Source organism: Notechis scutatus, chromosome 4 (assembly GCF_049901735.1).
Source record: "Notechis scutatus isolate UNSWTSFEM ecotype Mainland chromosome 4, rNotScu1.2, whole genome shotgun sequence".
In the NCBI taxonomy this organism is placed as follows: Eukaryota; Metazoa; Chordata; class Lepidosauria; order Squamata; family Elapidae; genus Notechis; species Notechis scutatus.
In genome coordinates, this window is record NC_142012.1 from 107,826,780 (window position 1) to 107,853,383 (window position 26,604).

Below are 26,604 nucleotides of genomic sequence, written 5' to 3' on the forward strand. Positions count from 1 at the left end.
CCATGATCCATCAGGAAGCCAGGACCACAGACTGTCCCAGAATGATGCATTAAACCCATCGGCTCCAGATTGATGCTGAGCAATACGATCTTCCATGTCCTGAACAGTCTTTGTAATGTTTGGCTCATAATTATGTATAAAAACACAGCAATGCGAATGAATTAAAGCACAAACTCCTCCTTGGGCAGCTAACATAATATCTAAAGCATATCGATTTTGCAAAGTAACTTTACGAATTTCAGACATTTCTACATTAATCATCTAATAACATCTCTTTGCCTCCGTATCGAAGTTCGTGGAGGCATAAGACGAATGGAAAGAGAGTCTGTATAATGTAACTTAGGTAACTCCAATTGACACTGATATTGTCCATAGTCTGAAACAGAAACATTAAACAGGATCAGAGTTGTTACACAGGCTGAAGATATAATATCCTTATCAGGTCCCGAGTAAAGAATGACTTGATCCTTATGCCAGGACCAATATGCTGGAAAAACCAAAGGATACTGCTGTTTGCAGATTAATTTAGTCCGGTTCCCCAAAGAAACCTGCTGCATACAAGTTGGTAATCTCAGATAAGCAGTCATCTTTTCCCAGTCTTCACAGCGCCGTGTCCGAGCCATCGGCATCAAGAGAATCAGGAACCACAGATACGCCATCCTGCTCCTCCGAAACTTCCTTCACAGGTGCCTGCGAATGATCAGGTCGAACACACCGACCAGGAACCCAACGAATTTGACCAAGATGTTCAACTGCTGCATAACCACGTCCCCACGTTATCAGCTCAGCAGGAACCCATGCCGGATCCGGAAGGAACCGCACCAACACCCGAGGTCTCACTGCATCTGTAGAAGGAGAAGAAAAATGCCTGCTGGCCGCGCTCGTAGGGGGTTACCAGACAAATTTAAAAAATTTAAAGTATATAAAGCTAGATTTAATTGATCTTGAATCGCTGGAAGCCCCAGGAGCTTCCCTCCTTTTTATTTAATTTAGTTAACATGGTCTTGAGCGTGGCATTTGAGCAACAAAACACACATTCACACGCTGCTCCAAACATCCTTGTAACAGCAAAAGCAATCTTAAAATATCAGGTGATATTCCAGGAGACAAATAAGAACCTGCTACAAAGGGTAACAAATTATACACATACAATGAATCCACTATTAAATTAAAATCCTGATTGTGAAAATTTTGAAAAGCCAAAACTACAGCAGCAAGTTCTGCCTGCTGGGCAGACTTCTGCTCTGAAGTCACTTTTGTATGCCAAATTCCAGATTTATCTTTCCAAACACAAGCACCAAAAACTTTCCCTCCATCAGTAAAAACTGTAGTAGCATCTGATATGCCCAATGGTATCCTTTCTTACATTTTGGGCACACTGATTTAGGGCGAACACCCTGTCCCATTGATCTCTTATTCTGCTGACTTTGACCTCCTCCAGGAGCCCGACATTGCGCTTTAAAATGTCCAGGCTTCCCACAATTGAAACAATTCCCTTTTGAGCATGTCCTGTTTGTAAAGCCAGAGCTAAAGTCTCCATGTTAAAAGACTGACTCCCAACCTTCCTACATGCATTAATCAAATCCGCGATTTCTCGCTCTCCACTTGCTACAAGTGGATTTAAGATCTTTCTGCAATCTGTGTTAGCTTGTTCTACTGCTAACTTAAAAAGCAACTCTTTCTGGGCGAATTGATTATCAATTTGTCTTTCAATAGCCAATTTCAGTCTGCTAATGAAATTTTCATAGGGTTCATTGTTCCCTTGTTTGATGTTAGTAAAGGTCTTCTCACCACCTTCGCCGTCAGGGAGAGCCCCTACGGCTTGAAAAATTAATTGTGGGAGAAGAACGAACCCTTCCTCAGGCATACCATCTCTCTGTTGTTCCACTGTTGTAAAATTACCAGCTCCGTAAAGCTGATCTGGGGTAACATTTACTGTTCCCCTCTGGACTGCCAGCTGTCTCCATTTCTGATCTAACACCAAATATTGAGCTGGAGTTAAAATCATATTCAACAGAGCTTTCCAGTCAGCCGGAATCATTTTATTTCCATAACCAACTGCTTCTAACAATGCCTGAGTATATGGCGATCTAACACCATATTCTTTTGCTGCTTGCTTAACTTCCCTCAAAATCCTGAGAGGTAAAGGCTTCCACTCCCGCTGAGGATTTAATGCAGCATCCATGACAATTTCCACTGGATTAAGTTGAACTTCTACTCCAAACTCCACCAAATCATCTCCTGATAATTCCCCTCTATTCTTTGCTTCTTGAATAGCTGCAGTAACTGCATCCACCTGAACCCTTAAAGGTAAACTCTTATCCTCTGACAAAGTATTTCTAGCGCCGGACAGTCCCCCAGATTTATCTGGAGGTGCCGTCGGCGGCAACAAACGTACCGCATGGTAAAGCGGCAAACCTTCTTCAGGGGGTGCTAGGAGCGGTTGTTCATAAGTAGCTAACGCATCCATAATCACCCTCCAGGTTAACAAAATTGAAGAAGGGGCACGAGGTTCCTCGTGCAAAAATTTCCCTATCTTTTTCCAGGACTCTACTTTAATACTACCTCCTCCGGATATGACTTAATATTTTTCCAAACATACTGTAGTAAGTCCTCAATTTCTTTCTTTCCTACAGCACAACCCCTACTGCCAATTCCAAATCCAAAACTATTCCCAATGATCCCTCTCAATTCCCTGATGTGCTCTTTCTGAGCCTTCGAGAGATCTCCCCATACTCACGAAAAGAATCTATCTTCGTCCAGCGAAGAAGATGAGGGCCCAGTCGACGTCCGCGACGATGAGTATAGGATGCGGGAAACGTATAGCCTTCCAGCTATCACGTGGGGTCACCATTTATGGTGGACTGACATTTGAAATGAGACACAGGGAAATGTTTCTGAGAAAATGCCAGCCCTGAGTGAACTCAGGTAGCAGTATTTATTGAGAAAAAATACAAGCAAATATACAGTATGCATATTCAGAAAACAATGACCTCAACAGGAGATTACTTCACCAGCATGAGAACACACAATCTTGGAAAGTCCCAGATGTTACCTTGCTAGGATGAGATCATACAGCCACGGAAAGTCTCATGGGAAAGTTTGGAAAGTCCCATGAGAAAGCACAACTGTGTACCTTGAACTTTCACCCATTTTCCTATTCCTTCTAAACTTGCAGAATCAAACAGGATGAGACACTCATGAGCAAAGGTACTCCTACCCCCACCAAGAATGCCCACATCTCCCTAGACTTACTGCTAGTATTCAAAGGCCTTACAGAAAATGATAAAATGATTAATAAAATATATTACCACATTTATGATGTCTAATCCATTGGTGGGGGGGTATAAGAAGATCAGTTTTGCAGTGAATTAGGTGGATGTCATAGAGAATATTGTGGAAAGGTTGTCATGTAAATGTTTGAGTCAAGATGTCAATCACTGAAATGAGTTCCTGCAGGGATATAATTGTAAAAGAAAAGAACTTAATGCTACCTTTACTCTTGCTGAGTACAAAATGCTTACCCAGAAAATTGAAAGTTCATTTATGTTACTCTACTGGCAGTGAAAGGAAAATATGCTTTCTACCAAGATTTTGGAAAACATGTACTTATGCCAAGCTTTTGCATGATTTTTTGCATCATAATATTTGATGAATAATTACTTAGGTTTGGTATACTTGTGGATTTGCATTACTTTATTTCTTTGCCATTCATGAAAGGCATATCATTATATACAGTTAAAGCATTACATTAAGGCAGTGTGAAAGCTCTGTCTGTGTTTGAATGAACCATCAGTCAAGTCTCCAATTCATGTTTCAATCAGTGCTACACATTCATGTGTGAACCAGACCATGAATAGGAAGTCACATCTACACCACAGAGTTCCTTTCTGTTCATAAGAGCTGAATCTGAGATCACCAATGCAGCCCTTTGTTGCAATGATGTAGTTGGGCTTCTATAGAAATGTGAAGGCTTCAAACATTAATCAGAATACCTACTGTTCCTGTAGAAATACAAAATTAATTTTGGACTGTTTTCTTTGAAGCTATTGAATAGGCAGCTGCCCAATTGATGAATGTTTCATCTCATTCCATTTCTCAGCACCTAGGACTTTTACCTTCTCTCTGGAAGACTTTACCTTGGTTTTCTCTTGCACACAGTAGCTATTTCTGGTTGCTTTACATTAGTTTATGTGGAATAGACTGTACATGGGTATAACAGGCCAACTTGGGGTATATTTCAAACTGGAGATAGACTTAGTTTATGCACACAAACAACTGAATGTTGTACCATTTGAAATGCAACTATTTTAAACATCCCCTTCATACTGCAAATTATTTCAAATAATATTACATACAACTAATGTAATTCATGCTTTTTAGAGTATATTTTTCTATAAACAACATTTTCTTCAATAATTTTATTATGTTTTTTCTGTAGACACCATTTATGGAATTGCATTGATAACTGCTGATATAAAAATAGCTTTCTATTACTGCCTCAAATTATTGCCTTTCAAAGAATATTACAAGGCTGCTTGCATGTATAACTCCTAATTAGATAAGGCAAATATGAATTTGGAAAACAGCAAGCATCTGAGTATAGTAGTAATAGGTATCTGGTAATACCACTCTCTGATAATAATAATAATTTTTAATAAATTAGTGTGCGTTCCAGGGTTTGATTGTTTATTACAATGGGATTTGTGTGCTTTCTTTGTAGGATCATGCAGATAATCCATTGGGGGCAGCAGTAACTCTGGCTCATGAACTGGGCCACAATTTTGGTATGAACCATGATACACTGGAAAGAGGTTGCAACTGCAAAACAACTGCAGACAAAGGGGGCTGCATTATGAACCCTTCAACTGCGTAAGTGCAAATTGTATTTGAAAAAATATTTGTCTGTTTCTGTAGCTTTCCTTTTTAGGTGAGATGTATGCCTCTGAAAATTTTGTAAGAGGAATAAATCCCATTTATAACAACTGGACATTAGTCCAGAGACCCTACATAATTTTTTTAGAATAAAAATATTCTAAATTTTCAATTCTTGAAGAAAAGAAATATATATTGGTACTCTTCACACCTCCCAGAATCAATTAATGATGAATACCAAGGTATCATTGTCTGGTAGATCAATGGTAGTTTGGTAGATCAAAGGATGTAGGGAGTGTAGACTACCTGCCCCTCAGTAAAGCCTTTGACAGATCTCTCATGATGTTCTCCTTACTAAAATTGTAAAGAAGGGTACAGGTGATTGCAGAATAACTGCACTCAAAGTCTGCTAATTAATTTCAGCTTGAGATAAGTACTGAGTGGAGGACTCAGGACTCAGCCCTTTGCCCAGTGCTGTTGAGCAGCAGGGTTTGGAGTGGGGGTTAAGGAGATGTATACCAAATTTACAGATGATACAAAACTGGGAAGGAGTGGCTAATACTTGAGAAGTGGTGGATTCCAAAAGATCTAGAGAGGCTTGAGCAGTGGGCTGAAATGAATAGGATGGATTTAATGAAGTCAAACAGGAAGTTCTGCATCTGGGTAAAAAAAATAAAAGCCACAATTATATGGTGAGGAGAACTAGCTTAGCAACAGTAGATAGGAAAAGGACCTGGGAGTTCTTGTAGAATACCAATTAAACATGAGCCTGTGATGTAGCTATTAAAAATTCAAATGCCATATTGGAGTGCATTACTAGGAACACACAATTTAAGTCATCGGAATTGATCCAATTCTATCCCAGTCACAGCTCAATAGTATTCTATTGCTGGTTCAAATAGTTTTGTCCTCATCCTGAATGCAGTGCTTTTTTCTTTCACAGAATTTGTGGCTTATGTTTGTTTGTTTCTTTCATTTTTTTCTATTGCATGCATTTATTGTTTGAAGCTGAGGGCCTGCAAAATCAAAATAAACTTCCCCGAGAGTAAAAAACATGTTTTAACTAATTAAATTGGTGTGCTCAATTTAAGGGAGTAGGTTACTTTTATTTTTTGCTTTTAAGATAGTTCTGATCTTCTTTTTCATTATTTTTAAATGTGTGCATGCACATAAACGTGAGCATTGCCCTTTAGTTAAAGATACTGCTGCCAATGTGGTTTTATTTATGAATATACATGGAATTTATTTTCTGCTCTACTGCCTATTGTTTAAACAAAATCAGGTGGCCATGGTAATACAAGTGCTTGCTAATGATAGCCTAGTTTACCAATCACATCCAGATGTCAATTCCATTATAATTTCATTTCTTTTTTTCACTTCTGGTTTGAAATAAATATTCTTTTTCCCCCCTCTTGTATTTCAAGTTATCTTCAGGAAGCTGAAAATGCTAAATTCTGAATCAGCCAGGACCAAGAATTTGTACTGCCATACTGAATATTCTAGGAGGGTTACTGGTTTGAATGTTATATCAGAATTTTTAAAGGAAATTTGGCTGATTTTATAAATGGACATTTTCATTAGCCTGGAATTAGCCCAGAAAAATCACCAGTTCACTTACCAGCCCTTCTAAACAAACAGATTTTTGCTAGATACCTGGGTCCTGGTAGAAAAGATAACCTTAGATCTTTGAACAACTTTTCTAGAGTTATTCTTATTTGTCACAAGCAACTGCTACAATTTGTTTTTATATTTTGTAGGAGAAATGATGATTAAGGTTGGGAGATAAGATCTCCAAAATAATAACAATAATGAGATATATTTTCTTGTGCAGTCCTCACTCATAATGAGGACTGCAAAGCAGTACCAGTGTTACTTCTTTTTCCCCCCCTCTCTCCAGAGACTTAAGACTTGTAGAAACTAAGTTTCACCAATACACATTTGCACATCTATCACACCTACCAGTATTTTTCTCATTTTGGATGCTGTTGCCTCATCCAATTCACATGGAGTCTCTTTATTATTTTGAGAACATTCTTTTGTCATGAAAACTTTAGTTCCTGTATCTTGTTGAGATTTCTTCCGTTTTTATTCTTCACATGAAATCTTCCTTCTGCCTTTCCGATGTCTTACTATTCATACAAAGCTATAAGTTACCACTGCTCCATAGCAATATATTGGTTGGCATTTTATGCTAGTAGCAATAATATTAACATGCAAATACTGATACAAGGTCAGTATATTCTACCATTTGCATACATTTTTATATTATTAGTGTATCCAGATTGCATGATTGTAACAGGCATAATTAAGTTTCTTTACTTTGAACCTTCTTCTCATGAGACCTTTACAATTTCTGGAACATTACACTTTCACCATACCATCATATAAGTGCTTGCAAAAAGCTTAAACAAAGTATTAGGAAAAGCTTATTCAATAGAGAAACTTCTTTGAAGATGAACATGTCACTGTTAAGATTTCTTTGTTTGGTTCTCTATTAAATGATTTGTGGCTAGGGGGGAGGGAGCATGTCATGACACTTGTGTTATTTTATTTCAATAATGAATTTGAAAACGGGCCATTTGTAACCTTTGCCCGACACTAATTAGTTTACTGGCTTAGGAGAGACCATGCCTCCCAGTAGAACATAATTAAATTGCTTCAGCTCAACAATTTTGATCCAGTTCCTTGAAATTATTGAAAGAAGAAGCAGCAAACGGGAAATAAATAAGTGTAGATCAGCGGTCCCCAACCTTTATGGCTTGTCGGCCTGGCTGGGCAAGGGGAGCGGGGAACTGGCCTGTGCAAGCAGTGGACCAGTGCATGTGCACTGGCCCACAACTCACATGAGTTGAGCTGCGTGCATGTGTGCGCAAGACAGCCACTCGTGCAGCCCACAGCCATGGCCCAGCACTTGGTCACAGCCCCGGAGTTGTGGACCCTTGGTGTAGATTACAAATTTACATGAGATTCAGCAAATAGCCTCACGAACACAACTCAAGATGCTTGCTTAGACTCCTGCTGCACTTGACTAGATGTTTTGGGGGATTGAGGAGTGTATACAGGGGCAGAATGAATGCTGAGAAACTGACTAACACTCATTGCTTTGTCCAGTAATTATGTCATCTCACCCTGCCCAGAAAAAAATAAAAATAAGGATGAGCTGAAATAATAGGAAGCATTCTAGTAGGCTATTTAGGATGAAAGACACCAACAGGTTAAATTTGCATTCTGATACACAAGCATGTTATGATTGGCCACAACATTGTTCTGTAACTCCCGCCACTGACACAAGTCTCGTTCAAGCCTAAATTTGAGTACAAATAAAGAGATCAGATAAGCGTTTTGGGAATAATGTAAGTTAGCCTTTATAAGAATTGTATTCACAATAAAACTTTTCTTGGAAAATAATTACTTTTGGTTTTAGGCAGCTGTCAAAGAACCTGACACCTTTCTTATTAGGGCTGTGCAGCCAGTGGTGGTATGCTACTGGTTTGGACCGGTTCAGCCGAACCAGTAGTACAAAAAGAGCTGACAATCAGCTGAGAGGAGGGAAAAAAATCCTCCTCAGCTGAGAGGTAAACAAAGAGAAAAGTGCAAGATCGGTCCTCCCACCCACCCCTGTGTTTTTCTCTTCTTTATCCTCTCAGCTGATTAGCCCTGCAGGTCTCAGCTGGTGTGGGGAAAGCTGCACGCCAGCGTTAGGCAAAGCACGCCTGCCAAGCCATGCCTGCCAATCCATGCCCACTAAGCCACACCCACCAAACCGGTGATAAAACAATTTGAATCCCACCACTGTGTGCAGCACTTCAGATTTGATTCCAGAAAGATACTTTAGAGAGGGGATCTCCAACCTTGGCAACTTAAAGACTTGTGGACTTCAGCTTCGCTGGCTGAGGAATTCTGGGAGTTGAAGTCCACAAGTCTTAACGTTGCCAAGGTTGGAGACCCCTATTATATGCCATACAGAGTCATGTGGGCGAGATGGATGATGATAATAAAAGATTATCTGTAGCTCAGGGTTGGACTGTGGAGTTTTTGGTCCTCTCTGAGCATGGTTATTGAGTTGGAGACGTTTCATTATTCAACTAGGTAACATCATCAGTGCAAAGGTTCATATGTTTCTTTTTTCTGTGAGAGGGGTTATTTTTTATCTTGGGATGTTTTGGATTATTTTATGTCATGGGTATCTGTAAATTTAATCCTTCTATGCCAGGGGGCTCCAACCTTGGCAACTTTAAGACTTGTGGACTTCAGGAGTTTCCGGTTTGTCGGCTTCGCGAGCGGTAGGGATTCGCGAAGCTGCGCGATCCCGCCGCGCTAGCCGTTTTGGGGCTCCGACCCAGACGGGTGCGGAGCAAGGCTGCCCTGCAGGGGTAGCTGAAGAAGGTAAGGGGGATCCGGAGGAAGGGTTTGGGGTGTTGCAGACCCCCCCTGGCCGGCAGAACCCCTGTTACCAGGACGGTGCAGCGGCGGTCCGTAATGGCCGCCACAAAGAAGTTGACAGCCGGGCAAGTATGCGCAGGAGGAAGAAGAGAAAGTTATTGAAAGTGAAAGTTCTTCTTGGTTGACCCAGGGCTTTGAGATTTATCTAATTTAATTCCTGGAAAAGATGGTTTTTTGATGATTTTTTCCACAAGAGAAAAAAAAAAGCGGCTATTTTGAGGTGCTGAAGGGAAAGTTTACTCTCCCTCCCGACGGAATTAAGCCGGAAGGGAGAGGATAAAGAAAATATATAAATTTGGATCTTGTTGGAGGAGATGCCTTGAAGACTTGAGGACAGAAATATAATCTTAATAAGGCTTTAAAATATAGATTTGGACTCTTTTTTTTTATTTGTTTGATACCACCCCTGGAAGAGGAAGGGGGAATTTTGGCTTGCTTGGATTTATTGAGGATTGTGGATTTTGGGATTGTTTTGCCTTTCTCTCGGAATATTTGGTTGGTGTAAGAAGGAAGAGGAATAAAGAAAAGAAAAGATTTATTTATAATGGCTTTCCTTTTTGAAGACCTGAGGGATGAATATGAGCAAACAAAAGCAGCCTGCAAAGATGGCATGGAAAAAGCTTTTTTATTTCTAGAAATGGCGCTGGTCAATTACCAACAGACAATGGAACAGATGGAAACGGAAGAAGAACAACAAGGAAGAGACGAAGACGCCATCTTCATTGAATCCCAAAACTTATCTAAGGAAGAAGGAAGGAAGAGAGTAAGGAAAATGAAGGACTTAAGATTTAAAAAAACATTTGAGAAAGAGAAAAATATGATGCAAAATAAATATAATGATAATAAACAAGAGAAAAAGGGAACAAAACAGAGAAGGGATCCCAGCAAGGCAGAGGTTAGAAGAAGAAGGCGGGGTAGGAAGATTTGGTGGGGGAAGAAAGAAAGGGGAAAGGCGGAGAAAAGCCTCAAAGCTTTAAAATTGGATGGGAGAAAAGGGATTTTTTTTAGAGACAAAGGATGAAATATAAATTTCTGTAAGAAAGATTCTGCTAAGGTACAGAAGATGGTATTGTAACATTTATATTTGAAATAGTAAATTAGAATGGCTTAAGATTCAATAAGAAATTAAAATGTTGAAGTTTAAAATTGAAATGTTGAAGTTTTTAATAATGATTGATTTAATAATGATTGATTTTAGAAATGTAATAAAATATCGAAGGAAAGGAGGATACAATGTATTTAAACATTTTTGGTGGATAGAATGTACCAAGCAGAACTAAATTGGGTATTTGTTATGTTGAATGTTAATTTTACTAACTTAGGGGGAGGATAGAAAGGCATCATACTCTGATTAGTGATTTCAGGAGAAATTCTTTTTATTATAAGAAGAGATAGAGGGATAATGAATGGGCAAAAGATACAAATTTAATGATTTAATTAAGATGGATTAAATAAGATAGAATTGTGAAGAGTGATATGCGCTATTATTTTAGCCCATGCAAAGAGAGGTAACTGGGGCCAAGGTACTTTACTAAAAGATTTTTTTATGTTTGTTTGTGTTTGTTTGTGTTTTATGAGAATATTGGGGAAATTATCCTAGAAAGACAGGGAAAGATTTAATATGTAATGATTTGTTTGTTGTTGAAACTTTTAATAAAACTTGTTTTAAAAAAAAAAAAAAAGACTTGTGGACTTCAACTCCCAGAATTCCTCAGCAAGCATTGGCTGAGGAATTCTGGGAGTTGAAGTCCACAAGTCTTAAAGTTGCCAAGGTTGGAGACCCTGCTTTAGAGCATTTGGAGATGTAAGCAAAACTTTGTGTTTGCCTCTCTGCCACACTTGCAGAATCTAGACCAGTTCAGACTAGACTAGACCAGTTCAGTTTATATGTGCGTATTGCTATTCCAAATATCTTTTTTAGTCCCTTGCTTTGTTTGTTCCCTAATTTCTTCCAGCAGTCTTTTTATAGACTTGTGTCTGAGTATATGATCCAACAGTGTCTCCATTTTCTTTCTTCAATGGCCTTTTTAAGGCTTCTTTATTCCCATACCATCCTTTGGACTTGAGGTTTTCATCTTTTTATTCATCCTAAATGCCTCTTTTCAAAGCCTCCTTGAATATGGTTCATGTCTCACAGTTACAAAGAAGAATTCACCAGATGTTCTAATTAGTCATTCTTACTCTTAATTTTAAGTCAATTTTCCTTGAGATCAGATTATTCTTTGTGCTTAAAAAAGTTTTCCTTTCTAAGGACATTCCTGGCAATTTCTATGTTCTTCTTTATTTCATCAGCTGTCTTTCTGTCTTCTGGGAACAACTGTCCAAGATAGGTACACTTCTTGAGTTATTTAAACATGCCATTATAGACCATTGATTTAAATTTTGGAGATTTTTTTTTCCCTTTAAAAAAATATTTATTGATGACCCAAAGTTTTCCCTTGCTATATTCTCAATTAGAAACTCCTGGTTCTTTTATTTTTTCTACCAGGAGCACAATATCATCTGCATATCTTGTTTATTTTCACATCCTCATATTCAATCCTGGTCCAGTGCTTAGTTCATCCAATATTTTTCAGTATAGACATTGAAAAGGAGGGAGGAAAAGACACAATCATGATTTAATACTTCTTTGAAAAGTCTCCTTCAAGCTTTAAAGAAGTTTGCTCCTAGTGTAGAATCATTATAATACTAATGTCTTTGCCATCCTTTCCTATTCAGTATCAGTTCAAGCCAGCTGATTGCCTATGGTTGCAATTCAAACGCTAGATACATTTTACCATTCTTTGACTTTCAATAGGGAGTTGGCACTTCTTGAAGTCTTTCTGGGTAAAACAGGCACAGTTAACATTGCTGCAATTTTTTAAATAAAATATGAGGTTGTGCTTTATAACATAAACATCGGATAAATAGTAATAAGAAAAAATAGTGCATCTTGAGATTATAGCAGTATCCAGGTGGTTTTTTTTCATAGTCAAAATCAGGATAATTCGCTAAATATATCAAACAAGAAAAAAATAAAAATAAAATGAATACAGGTAGACCTCAACTTACAACAGTTTGCTTAATGACCGTTCAAAGTTACAACAGCACTGAAAGAGTGACTTATGATCGATTTTCATACTTATGATCATTGCAGTAACTGCATGATCACATGATCAAACTTCAGATGCTTGGCAACTGGTTCATATTTATGACAGTCGCAGTGTCCTGGGGTCATGTGATCAGCTTTTGTGACCTTCTGACAAGCTAGGTCAATAGGGAAGTCACATTCACTTAATGGTGTTACTAACTTAAGAACACTGCACTTAACTGTGACAAGAAGGATCGTAAACTGGGACAAAACTCACTTAACCAATGTCTTACTTAGCAACTTAGAAATTTTGGGCTCAATTGTGATCGTAAGTCAAGGACTACCTGTAGATAAAAAGTTATACTGTTGAAAAGGTATTAATTAAACAAGTGTTGTCATTCAAAAACTGCAGTTCAAGATACTGAGCATCATTTCATTTGTTACTGTGATTCCTGGTCCCAACATATGAAGAAAGAATATATGGACACATGTGAATATGTTCTACTGTATGTATTAAACTGGAAAAGGTTTTTTTAAATAAATTTTTGACCAAGCAACTGCAACAGTAAGAACTAAAGATTATCCTGAACTTGATTTTTAACAGATTATTTAAATAGTTGGTATATTAAGAATTCAGCTTCTTTGAAGCCATCTTCAATGAAAATTCAGAGATAAAAGGAAAATACCCATATGATGCTATTGAAAGGCAATGATACTAGCAATACACCATATATCATTTGTATCCTGCTTGCTTAAAACTATTCTTTCATCTCTCATTTCATTCATTTCATATGGGTAGCTTGGGAACAATAACACAGTGGAAGTTTAAAGCAATGTATTTGTTTTGGCAAGTAACCTACCTAAACACCGCCAATTGATGTACATAGAAAGCTGTAACTCTCTGGAGAGTCTTTGGGCCTCTCTGAACAATGATTTCCAATACATATGCACACTCACTTCTACACATAATGAGATCAGAAACAAACTTCTGCCCTTTTTTTTCAGAGCCCTTATTCAAGTCTATATTTTTGAGTTATTGAGTTTAATGAGGGTGCTCTGTTTTAATTGCAATAGGGAGCACATTTCCTAATGTTTGATTCTTGAAATACAAGGTCTTTTTTTGCTTATATAGTCAGCCATGTATGATGTTTTCTCTCTGTGGACTTATACATTTTTAATAAATAATAATATCCAGGTTTTTTTTTATTCTCCCAGAACAATAGTTACTTTAGTGAAAATCAGGATAACCTTTTTATGAGTTAAAAAAGAGAAAGATTCATTCCTGTCTGCATTATGTGTATTAGAAACAGATAATCCAGTCCACTCTGAGGACTAGCTCCAGAACTTCATAAATGTTCATTTTAGGAATAACTTTAATTTGCCTTGTTTTTCATCAGAATGGTGGTAAAACTAGCAAGAGTTTTAGGCTAATATGAACAGATGAAGCACACTGACGTTCCTAGAAATCAGTTTCAAAATTTTTCAGCTGCATTTCTTTAAAGTTTATTTTTCTAAACACAGTGATACCTCGGTTCTCATTATTAATTTGTTCCAGGAGGTGCAATGACTATCAAAAATGATGAGTACCAAACACATTTTTCCTGTAAGGAATAATGTAGTGAGACACAAGGCAGCCGACACCAACAAGTTCTAGCTTGTGTGTGGAGTACCAAACAAACAATGAGTACCGAGACAAAATGTTCACATCAAAATGCGCAGAATACCAAATTTGATGTGTTTCAAAGCAGTTGAGTACCAAGGTACCACTGTAATAAAATGACATCTTTCTTATTTTGGGGCAGACTGCCATGAAATTATGAACAAAAAATGTTTCTCAGGGGTGGGATTCTACCAGTTTGCACCTATTCTCTAGAACCAGTTGTTAACATTCTAAGCAGTTCAGAGAACTGGTTGTTAGAAGAAATTACTGGCCTAATCCTGTAAGGAAGGCAGGAAGGAAACATTCTGGTGTTGCTTACAGAAACTGCCTCTCTGTTAGCCCTTATTACATTCTTGGCAGGACTAGACTTCCTGTCTCAGGAACGTCTCTGGAGTTTTTTCCCCCTCCTTTGCTGGTACCTTGTGTGGAGTGACCATTCAAAGTTACAATGGCACTGAAAAAAGTGATTTATGACCATTTTTCACACTTATGACTGTTGCAACATTCCCACAGTCATGAAAGGCCAGGCGAGAAGATACATGCCTCAATATGAGTGATATTAAGTTGGCCACGCCCAGCCAATAACATGACCACCAAGACATGTCCACCCAGTCACATGACCACCAAGCCACGCCCACCAACTAAGCCACACCGACAGAACCGGTTGTTAAAAAAATTGAATCCCACCCCTGATGTTTTTGTTTATTAAGACATCTGTCAGATGTCAAGACTTGGAAGGATTTAGGCAAGAAAGGAGTTGTGTAAAGATCAGTGGTGCCTCTTTCAATTCTGGAAGTAGGAAGAAATCTAAAAGATTAATATAATGAAAGAAGACAGATATTAAGCCAGCTAGCTAGTTAAGACAAATCATAAAACATCATCATAAAGTAGCAAAACAATATTTTCCAAGATTGATCAACTTCCCACAGTACTGAAAAGGGGAAGGGGGACTGCAAAGATTAATATTACTTAAGGGCAGATCAGTATTCTCCTTCCTTCTGCTCTCCATCACAGCATCTTACACAAAACCCATTTCCTACCCCGTGGGCAAAAAAAAAATGCAGGCAATGGAACCATAATTTATAATATAATGTAGCTGTGATTTTAAGCAATAGATAGATCCATATCAGGGCTCTGGGGAGAGCTCGAATTTGAAGTGGAACAAATGAGATCTTTCCACTCAACTGAATACAAATTAAAATCTATTCCAAATTACCCCATCCTCTTTGGAATTTGGGCTTCCCCTCGATCTGATTCAGAGCTTCAGCAGAAATGGAGGGATAATATCTTGAAGCTTTGGAAACAGCCCGTCCGTATACTTAATGTTCTGAACTAGCAGGCTCGTAATCCTGAAACTCTAATTGCTTTCCTTCCATGGCAGACTCGTAATCCTGCACTTTTGATTGGTCCGTGAATAGCCGATCGTGACTGGTCGTTTTAGACTAATCCGATTGGCTAGTTAACGGGTCGCCGCGATTGGACGCCCCAAGCGCAACAAACTCAAATCATTGGATGTTTTGACAGCAGCCAGCTCTATAAAAGGAGCTGCTGCTGCCTGAGTTTTTCGCTCTGTTCTGAAGTCACTAATAAAGAGTTGGAGTCACTATTCGATGCCTCGTCTCCGTTCTTGCACCCACTCTCCCAGATCTAACATTTAAAGTTTCTTTTCAATTGGGCTCCTATGCTGTGCTTGTGTTTTGCCTTGAATGATACCATCATCGGAAACAAACCAGGTGGAAGGGAATTGTGTGGAAACCTGGACACAATGAGGTAAAGCAGGAGAAGCTTGAATTTCTACTTGTGCCATCTACTGCTTAGGCAAAGAATAGCCCTCTTTGTTTCTGTCCATTGTACATGTGGTAGTTTGCTATAATGGATGTGTGGTGGAAATAAAATTGAGAGAATTGATTAAAACGTCTGAACATCTTCAGTAAGCAGAACAATTATTATTCGCAGGCAAGAATGGTTAACCCCAGATTAACTGATTTTTCTTAAATTAGAAATGCTTTGCATTTCTCAGGCTTGCTGATGTTTATAGATATTTAGATGCAGATTCAGCAGAAACCTCAGAATTTATCTATTTAATGATTTTTAGAAAATGAAATTATCTTGGCAAGGTAAACCATTCCTAATTAAATTCTACAGCATCTATGTTTCCAGTCCAGTCTGAATTTAAATACACATACCCACAAATACAGTCCTACCCAATAAATTAATTGTGACAGACTTGCTGTTTTGCTAGCAATGTAATTTGCATTTTTTAAACAAAAAATATAGTTGATATAGTTTAACGTCTCCCCATTTTCGATTGTAAGAAAAAAATATGAAATGTCAGAATAGTCTTATGTTAGCATCTCATTTACATTCTTGAAATCAACAGGGTGCAGCTGAGGGACAATCATTGTTCATTTGCTATTAAATATGTAACACCATTATAAATATCTTTAATTTTTTCCCAATGGAAAAAATCGTAATTATAACTTTAAACAATGTCCAGATTTTCCATGCTTCCTTATTTTATTTTCCAACATGCAAATGTTTTTTTTCAAAAGCATATCTAGCCTAATGCCTACAGTGAACAGTTAATGATGTTAGACTTTTGTTTTTAATGCATAGAGTGGAATACTTGTGACTGAATGCACATTGAAAGAAAATAATTCTTTATAATACGTGAAAGAAACAAAAAAAAACCCTCCCCCCAAAAAAACCCTCAGCATATCAAAATAAGGTACTTAACTAAGCATTTTTCTAGTTGGACTAACTTACTATGTATAAACACTTTGTGTGTGTGTTTTTTAAAAGGGAAGGAGCATTTGGCAAGTCATATTACTCTAATCCTGATAGCCTTTTGTAGGGACCTGAAGAATGGACTTTTTCTTCAGGTATTTGGGTCAGGCTTCATAAGTTCTATCTAGTCAATGGCTAGATAAGTTCTGCTATTGTTTGTGTGTTTCTTTTTTGTGTGAGAGGGGTTATTGCTTATCTTGGGACGCTTTGGATTATGTCATGGATATCTGTATATTTAATCCTTCTATGCCATACAGAGTCATGTGGGTGAGATGGGTGATGATAATAAAAGAGACACTATCTGTAGCTCAGGGTTGAACTGTGAAGTTCTTGGTGCTCTCTGAGCATGGTTACTGAGTTGGAGATGTTTCATTATTCAACTAGGTAACATCATCAGTGCAAGTCTGATCTTACTTAGCTGGCTAATGAAACATTTGCAAGCAACAGCCTAGCTTCCAAGAATGCTGAAAGCTCCACACGGGTAGCTGTACAAATCTAATAAACAAACAGAAAAATAAGCACCGCAATGTGAGCATCCAACTATATAATGTGACTGCTGAAAAAGATGTTTACTCTTTGTGAAAACCAGACCTTTGCTTGATTAATGCTATGTCATTTGTCTTCTTTTTCCTTTTATAAATATATCTAAATTTAAAGCAGCTGCTTTCTTTAATGAAAGTTATTTTAAGATGATGGATTAAGCCATGCTGTTTGCTTATTCTTCATGTAAGGTAGATGCTATAAGTATTACTTAATTCTCTAGGTTTTTTATGTAATATGAAAAAGATAAATAGCCAATGCATACATACATGCAAACATACTTGGTGTGTATGTGTTTGTGATGGTATAGGTATTTTCTTTTGCTAAAACTATAGATACAGTCAACTGAAACACATTTTGGCCATATGACACATGTGTGATTCATATGACATGTCAATCATGCACGGCCTATTCTAGGTCAGCTAAATCCTTCAATCTAGCAATTACCTGGCAAAACAACTGTATTCTACATGCACGCAGAAAACAGTCAAGATACAGGACACAGATTAGCAATTGGAAGATTTTAGTTAATAATGCAGTGTGTATCAGTGACTAGTTTGCCAGTGATTAATATAATTTTGTCCTTTATTTGTGAGGTAAGACAAGAGCTACATATTCTTCCATCAGTGCATTGCTGACATAGATCACCGCAAGAAACAGCTCTATAATTAGTGCCTCACTAATAATCTGATGCTTATTTATGATTCACAGGTTGTCATGATTTGCAATTTTCAAAACTAATATGTTATAGTCAGTCTTCTGTCCATAGTAAAATCTGTCTTAACTTTTTCTATATATCCTTTTTGACCAGAACATGTATATGATTTTTCTATATGTATATAAAGACATGTATATAAAATACAATGATCAAAATGGAAGTTGTTTCACTGGCTCAATCCTTTTCATAGTAGATTTTTTGACATCTTGACAAAAAGCTTTGTCAAAAGAGCCTAGGATATAATACTAGTGCTTCCAGCTGTGGTTTTATATATCAGAGTGCCAGGAAAAAAAAATGCTTACAAGATGCCTATTGATTGACAACTCTGAGAATCTTGAGAAACACATTGAGAAACAGCTACACCAGGCAGAGTAATTCAGGATTTACCTACTAAGGGAACAAAGTCTCATCAAAGGGTTGTTTCGGTCTCTTGTAAAAAACCTCCAGTGGTGGAGCACCCACAACTCCTGGAGGTAAGCTGTTCCCTGGATTCATTGTTCTCCCAGTCAGGAAATTTCTCCTTACTTCTAGGCTGGTTCTCTTGTTAACCAGATATGTGCAGCCAACCTTGTGTTTCCATTGAGTATGGAAGAGCTCCTTCCTGCTAAGAGTATTGTATTCTTGTATTCTTCCTGCCTTCTGAGCAATGCTTTTGAGATGACTGAAACTTGCATTTTCTCCAACCGTTTCTCAATTTTACCAAAGGGCCATCACAACTGGCACCACTTACAGCACAAAAACGGAAATTGCTGCAAGCTTCAACCGCTATATTTTATCACAGTGGTTCTCAACCTGTGGTCTTCCTTTAATTAGGAGAGGAAAACAGGAGATGAGGGTTTGGAGTTATGGCAAACCAATAGGATGTCCCTGCTTGTACAATCATCTGACTAGGGGGTGAAGGTCTTTAAAAGTCAGTGCAACTCCATTAAATTCACTGGAAGTCGAATCTTTAATGATGGAAGTGGGGTTACTTTTACAAACAGAGAAGCTTGGATTTGGGGTTTGTCTATCGTGTCTAACCCTGCTTGGGTGGGGGGAGCGCAATGTCATACACGAAGGCTTGAGGAAATGTCAGGATTTAAATCTTAAGTCTTTGGAGTCAGTGGCCACAAAAGGTACTTAGAAGGGGTCCACAGTGAAGAAAAAATGGAGAATCTATCAAGACTGAATGGAGACAAGTGACCAAGACTCATGTAATGTCCTCCGATGAGTGGAGCTGTATTCTGAAGCTATCCATGTCTATCTAAAGCAGGAGAATTGGGTCAATCTAGGGTGTTAGAAATCCAGGAATCTGACAGCCCCCTTTCCAACCTTAATTCACAGGCACCCACTTGGGCAATCTTAATTTATAGTTCCAACTAACAATGGGGCTTCTCAGTCATTCTTCAGGTCCTGGTTGTCCCAAAGGTGCTTTTTTTTCCCCCAAGAGGCAACTGGACTTCCTTTGTTTTTCTTGGAAGGTGTTTTGCTTCTCATCCCAGAAGCTTCTTTGGCTCTTCTTCTTTTTCTTTGGAGCTGAAGAACCTTCTGGGATGAGAAGCGAACAGTTGGCTGTTCTCAAATGAACCCTGCCTGAAGGAAAAGTTGCAAAGTTGAGGCTTCCCCTGTTATCTGGTCATCCCAGGAGGCTCTCTGGATTCCAAGGCAGAGGAGATGGGCAGGCCAAAGTGCCCAAAGCTGCTTCTTCTACACGGATACTCATCAGGCCAACTATGCTGAGTAGAATCAGAAGTTTCAAGTTTAGGAAACAATCCAGGGGTAGTAAGATGCTGGAAAAATACTGCTTCCCAGATGTTTACAGATCAATTGTTTTATGAGGTGTTTTAGATTCTTACCACTTACCAATGCCTACCTGATTAGCTGGTAGTTCCTTTTTTCTCACCTTTTGAAGATATTTTTATCTTCATCTTTACTACTACTACATTAATTTAGAGCTAGAGGCAGAAGAGAGTACAAAGCAACACAAAAAACACCTCAGATTATATAAGGAGATTAGTAATAGCACTCTAACAACTCTGTTTTAATTTTGATTTATTCTTTGTTTATTCTATTTATCTATAACTATTTCTCCACATCAAAGATTATCGGTTTAATTATTTGCAGGGCTTTGTCTATTCCGATTACTACTACTGTAAGAATTTTAATGCTGGACTTCCGGTTTGTCGGCTTCGCGAGCAGCAGGGATTCGCGAAACTGCGCGATCCCTGCTGCGCTAGCCGCTTGGTGCTCCGATCCGGACGGGTCCGGGAGCTAGGCCACCCTGCAGGGGCAGCTGAAGATAGGGGATCCGGAGAGGGGTTTGGGGGTGTTGCAGACCCCTCCCCGGCCAGCAGAACCCCCTTTTCCCAAGACAGTGCAGCGGCAGTCCGCAATGGCCGCCACAAAGAAGCTGGCAGCCGGGTAAGAATGCGCAGGAGGAAGTGGAGAAAGTTTTTGAAAAGAGAAAGTTTTTCTTGGTTCCCAGGACTCTAAGACATATTTAACAAAACTCCTGAAAATTATGACTTTCTGAATGATACCTTCTAGAAGAGGAAAAAAGCGGCAGTTTGGTGGTGCTGAAAGGAAAGTTTACTCTCCTTCCCGACGGAATTAATAAGTGGACATTGAGAAACCTGTTTTTTTCAGGTAAAATTAGCTTTATGGGATAAGTCGGAAGGGAGAGGACAAAAATATATTCATCTGGTTTGATTTTGTTGGAGGAGATGCCTTAAGGATTTAAAGACAGAAATAGAACTCCAATAAGGCTTCAAAATACAGATTTGGACTTTCTTTTTTCTTTTGTCTGATACTACCCCTGGAAGAGAAAGGGAGAATTTTGTCTTGGCTTGGATTGATTGAGGATTGTGGATTTTGGGATTGTTTTACTTTTTTTTGAAATATCTTGGTTGGTGTAAGAAGAAAGAGGGAAAAAAAAAAAGAAAAGAAAAGATCTATAATGGCTTTTTCTTTTGAGGAACTGAGGGAAGAATATGAGCAAACAAAAGCAGCCGGTAAAGATGGTATGGAAAAGCCTTCCTATTTTTAGAAATGGCTTGGTTAACTATCAACAAACAATACAACAGATGGAGGCAGAAGAACAACAAGAAGAAGAAGATGACGCCATCTTTAATGAATTCCAAAATTTAACTAAGAAAGAAGGAAGGAAGGAAGCGAGGAAAATGAAGGACTTAAGATCTAAAAAAAACATTTAAGAAAGAGAAAAATAAGATGCAAAATAAATATAATGATAGTAAACAAAAGAAAAAGGGAACACAACAGAGAAGGGATGCCAGCAAGGCAGAGGCTAGAAGAAGGGGGGTAGGAAGATTTGGTGGGGGAAGAAAGAAAGGGGAAAAGCGGAGAAAAGCCACAAAGTTTTGAAATTAGATGGGAAAAGAGGAATTTTTTTTAGGGACAAAGGGTAAAGTACAATTTCCTTAAAAAAGATTTTGCAAGGTACATAAGATGGTATTGTAACATCTGTATTAGAAATAGAAAATTAGAATGGCTTAAGAGTTAATAAGAAATTAAAATGTTGAAATGTTTAACAATGATTGATTTTAAAATGTAATAAAATATTAAAGGGAAAGGCAATGGGAATGTTATAAGATTTAATATTTAGATTTATTATTTAACTATGTATTTAATCATTTTGGATTTATTACTCTGTTTTTATTGTTATTAAAAGAAAAAAATTAGTAGATAGAATGTACCAAGCAGAATCAGAGTGGGTATTAGGTGTTATTTTAAATGTTAATCTAATTAATTTAGGGGGAGGATAGAAAGGCATCATACTCTGATTAGTGATTTCAGGAGAAATTCTTTTTTTTTTTTTAATAAGGAATGAGATAGAGGGATAATAAAGAATGGGCAAAAGATACAAATATAATGATTTAAATTAAGATGGATTAAATAAGATAGAATTATGAAGAGTGAAATGTGTGGAGAAGTTTATATAGAAGATATAGAATGGTAAACAAAATAGGTAATGATATGTAAGATGAGCATGAATATAATTGAAGCCCATATAAAGAGAGGTACCTGGGGCCAAGTTACTTTCCTAAAAGATTTTTTATATGTTTGTTTGTTGTGTGTTTATGTTTTTGAGAGTATTAATAAAACCTTGTAGGAATACAGAATGAGAATAATGGTAATCAAGTCAGAAAGAAATAGATGAAATAATAATAGTGAAATTGAATAAGAGTAAAGAGAAGTAAAGAGAAATTGGATAAGAGGTATTTTTATGCTCATATGGAAATGGCTTAAAATAGAATTGTATTGTATAAAATAAGGTTTTATCTGACTTGTAAAATTTATAATGGAAAAAGGTTCAAATATGTAATGGTTGATGATGATTTGTTTGTCTTTGAAATTAATAAAATTTGCTTGGAAAAAAAAAGAGAATCTTCTTTTGGCAAACATCTCTTTGGATAGGGTTTCTGTGTGTGAGAACAATGTGTTGTTCTCTACCACTCTACCCATTACTAAAGCACCAATGTTGTGTTCTGTTGTGTAGGTTCTATCTTTTAGGTTTTTTTCTCTGTTTTGCATTATAACAATGCTTTGTCATCAGGGAAAAGGGGGGAAAAACCAAAGCTTTGTGAATAGTTTAAATATTAGTTAAGTCCTAGCATAACTTTTACTCTAATGAAAATCCCTAATCATGTTGTGAAAGCTACACATTTCTTGAAGATTTTCTGAATATTTGTCCAGCAGCATCCATTTAATCACAAGAGTAGAGGAGGCAACTTGGAACCTGATTGCAAGCTATGTGCTTCCAATAGTAATGTTGGCGATTTATCACGATTCACTTATTGTTAGGAATAGATGTCATGTTTAATGCAGCAATTTAGGCACAAACTAATTCAATTTAGTTTCTTATCTACAATTTTCTTTAACGTTGGCAAAAGCTACAAAGCATGTTACAACTTTTGCTCTTTTTACTCCCTGAAATGTGAAACCAGGGTGACCTTCCTCTTTCTGGTTTTCTCTTGTTTTCTTAAATCACTGGGTTGACATCAAATCTACACAGTAAATTGTGAAATCCAGAGCCTTTGCTGTCAAGTTAATTGTTATTAATGAGGTAGCAATTTAAAAGGAAATGGAATAATAGATGAACCAGAGGCAAATGTAAACTGATTTTAAGTACTCTCCTTGAGTGCTTAGTTTCCAACAGGAACAGTAGTTGTGTACAGATTCCACAGAGTTTGCATAGCAGATAACTCTGGAATACAGTTAGAAGTGAATGTCAAGCTTGATAAATTGAGTTAGTGTGCTTCACTTTTGGAATAAGGAATGGCATTGACCACAGAGTTCTGTTTTGTTTTGTTTTTTAAAAAAAAAACTTACTGTATCTTTGTTAAAGGAAAAGAAACTGTTTTACTTGGCAGTTTTGTGAATGTGGAATTATTATGCTGTGCCCTCTACAAAGGAGTTGTTACTTCCTTTTGAAATACTTTTTTAAAATTATCCAGCCATTGGTCCTTTCAATGTTGTCTAATTGGAATCTTGCATTTTCCTTGTAAAGCTGCTTATTTGACTATTTCTCAAATTAGACCTCATGATCTGAGTTATATTTGAAAAAACGAATAGAATAAAGCCATCCTTTCTTAGGATATCAGATGAACCTGATCGGTTAACTGTACAATTGTTAAACAGTCTTCAGCCTGTGTAGTTGCATCTTTCTAACAAGCTTCTGGAAAATGTTTTATGTTACAATGTAAAAAGAGCCATAATGACATGACAAGTTATTAATGGCACACCTCACTTGAATTAACACAGTGGCACACCAGGAGAGTAAATACAGAGTTGTTATTCAATCCTCATTTTATTTCAGAAGCTCAACTTGGTATGTACTAAATTCTGTATTTTACAATCAGATGCTTGACTGCCTATGTTTATTCACACATTATAGAAACAACACAGACATTGTCCTTATTGAAATTCAGGTGGACATTCATATGAATGATTGCAAAATATGATGTCTGCCAAAAAGATAGAAGCATCCACTTACAGTAGATATATGACCTGCAGTAGGAAATGAGGGACAGAGAAAGCAAAAAGCACATCCCCCTCAATTTTAATTCTTGCTACTTTGCTCTGAGTACTTCAATGGCAAAGCATATGCTTTGTGCTCCATTTATATCAAGGATATATCAAGGGTAATTTATAATTCATATAAGTAACTCCAGCAGTGGAAAGACTTGTCTGAAACTTTAGTGCAGCACTGTGAATTTCTTCAGATCATATATTCCTCTGAGAACAAAAGATGACGAGTTTATATGTGTGTAAACCAAAAGATTTATCATAGATGTTTACAACACTCTGCAAAGCATGGATACTGGGATTCTTTCCAACTCCTTATCGGCAATGACTACATCTGTATTTTCATCTGGATAATGAAGTAATATGTTGCATCTGGGTGTGTCTGATCAGGATGGGTGTGTGTGACTATATGACACACACAGAGAGAATGATTTTTTGCCAGAGTCAATGCGTATTTAATGCTTCTCATTCTGGGTGTATTTCTCCTCTCTCCCTGTGTCATATCTTTGAGAAGCACAGCATATATTACCTATGCTTTGCTCTGACACACATGAGAAGGGGACTTAGAATGGGGCAATCAGTAGCATTTTGAGCTATGGCCTATAGGGAATGCTGAATTTTCTCTGCCTGAAGATTTCCTCAGCCATTTGCCAGCTCATTTTCTTTTGGATGGTTTCTCTACCCATGTTGATCCTGTTGTGTTTGAATTTTGGAGACTTCTTGTGCTGAAAGGCAGACGACAGACAGACAATAACTCAAGCCTCTTTACAAAATTCCTTTCAAATATTCTGTTGGATTGTAAAGAATAAAAAAGAAGGAACAAACCCAAAATTACTTTACACCCCAAAAAGAAGCCTAGTTGGTAAATAACAAAGAAGCAAATGAGGGTAATTATATTTAAAATTGAAAAAATAAGAGAATGGCCATTGAAACCAAAAAGGTGTTTAATAACAGCTTTGTGTCCTTCAGCTCCATTATTGTCAGACAGGGTTGAAAGACTTCTCCATTCAAAATTAAATTGTCTCAATTATTTATTCATTGCATCGATATCCAATCTTTCTTCAGTAAGCATAGTGTTGCCTCCTTCCCCTCCCCCATCTCCCTCCCTCACTTTATCCTCACAACAGCCTTATTAAGAAAGTTAGGCTAACGTCCACTTTATTTATTGACAACATAAATGCATTTTGAGCTCTTGGGAACAGTTCATACATTAGAGGCGAGTAAAAAGAAACTCAGTTAAACTGTGGATGATTCACATTCTTTCTCCCAACAAGGGCACCAAAGTCTTTGCCCAGGTGAAAAATGAAAGCTCTCCTTCACCTAGTAGGAAAGAAAGGTGGAATACAAATAATTGAATTTCCTTCTTTCTCATAGATAAATTTTCACTTTTGGGGCTGGGAGGAGAGAAGCAATGGAAAAATTCTTAAAATTTGATGCTATTAGTTCTTTGATTTTTTTTAGGTTTTAATCTACATCTATTGGTGATATGATTTTTAAATATATGCAGAGACCAATGTATCCTACTCATAAATACAGTTAGTATTGTTGACTAGCCTTTACAAATTGGCTCCTCAGATATATTAAACTACAGTTCCCAGCAGCCTCAGCCGGTACTGTCACTGATTATCACTGCGTGTAATTTGTTAAACTTGTCTTTGCAGAAAATATAATCCATATATGTCCCACATGATTTATTTCACTTTCACGGGCTGATCTGGGGTTTATGAAGAGCAGATTGTTTTGTATTTATCAACAGATATATTGAAAGTTTAAATCTGAGATCTCTGTGTTATAAAATAAAAAATGAGAATTACAGATATGTAAATATGTGGGAGAAACATAATTGAACATGCTATTCATGGTCTCTACAATGAAGGTATGTGCATTTTTTCTCCAAGCAGTTCAGAGCTGCCTAGATGTAACTATAATTTACTCTCTGAAGCGAATTAGGCTATGAAATAATGACATGCCCAAAGCCATCCGGTGAGTTTCATGGCTGAGTACAAATGTGTACCCTAATCTTCCACATTCAAATTATTTTGACAAATTGCATTCTGCAAGGGGATGTAATAGTGAAACACAATTATATGAACATCATGTTTTCCCCATTTATCAACATAGCAGAATAGATCTGATAGCTCAGGAAACTCAAACATACCTGATACTGTTCAATGAGCCTTGCTCATAAATGTTACAGTTTGACTCAGATGTGAAAACTGGATCAATGCATAATTTGGGAAAGTTAATACCAGAAGAACCTTCAATTCCAAGTATCTGTTGCTGCCGTCATGAGCCAAATACCAAGAGGAAGCCCTCAAGCCAAGGTGAACTCTCCTAGTCATGTCTGCATCAAGAGACCAGTTTAATATCTTTCTCATCCCTGGAGGTGATATAGGTGTCACAACTAGCAATGAAGTAGGCAGTGTTATCCTCCATGAATTTTGAAAACCTTTATAAAACTGTCATGGTTAGTTATCATCACTGCAT

The 26,604-nt window shown here is 37.4% G+C and overlaps 1 protein-coding gene across 1 annotated transcript in view; it reads left to right on the top strand.

Moving 5' to 3' along the window:
- ADAM12 (ADAM metallopeptidase domain 12) overlaps positions 1-26,604 on the top strand; it is a 294,207-nt gene that overhangs the window by 204,989 nt on the left and 62,614 nt on the right. Inside the window, exon 11 of the mRNA XM_087964323.1 lies at positions 4,724-4,872. Coding sequence (XP_087820449.1) covers positions 4,724-4,872 — 149 coding nt within the window. The remainder of the gene's footprint in view (positions 1-4,723; positions 4,873-26,604) is intronic.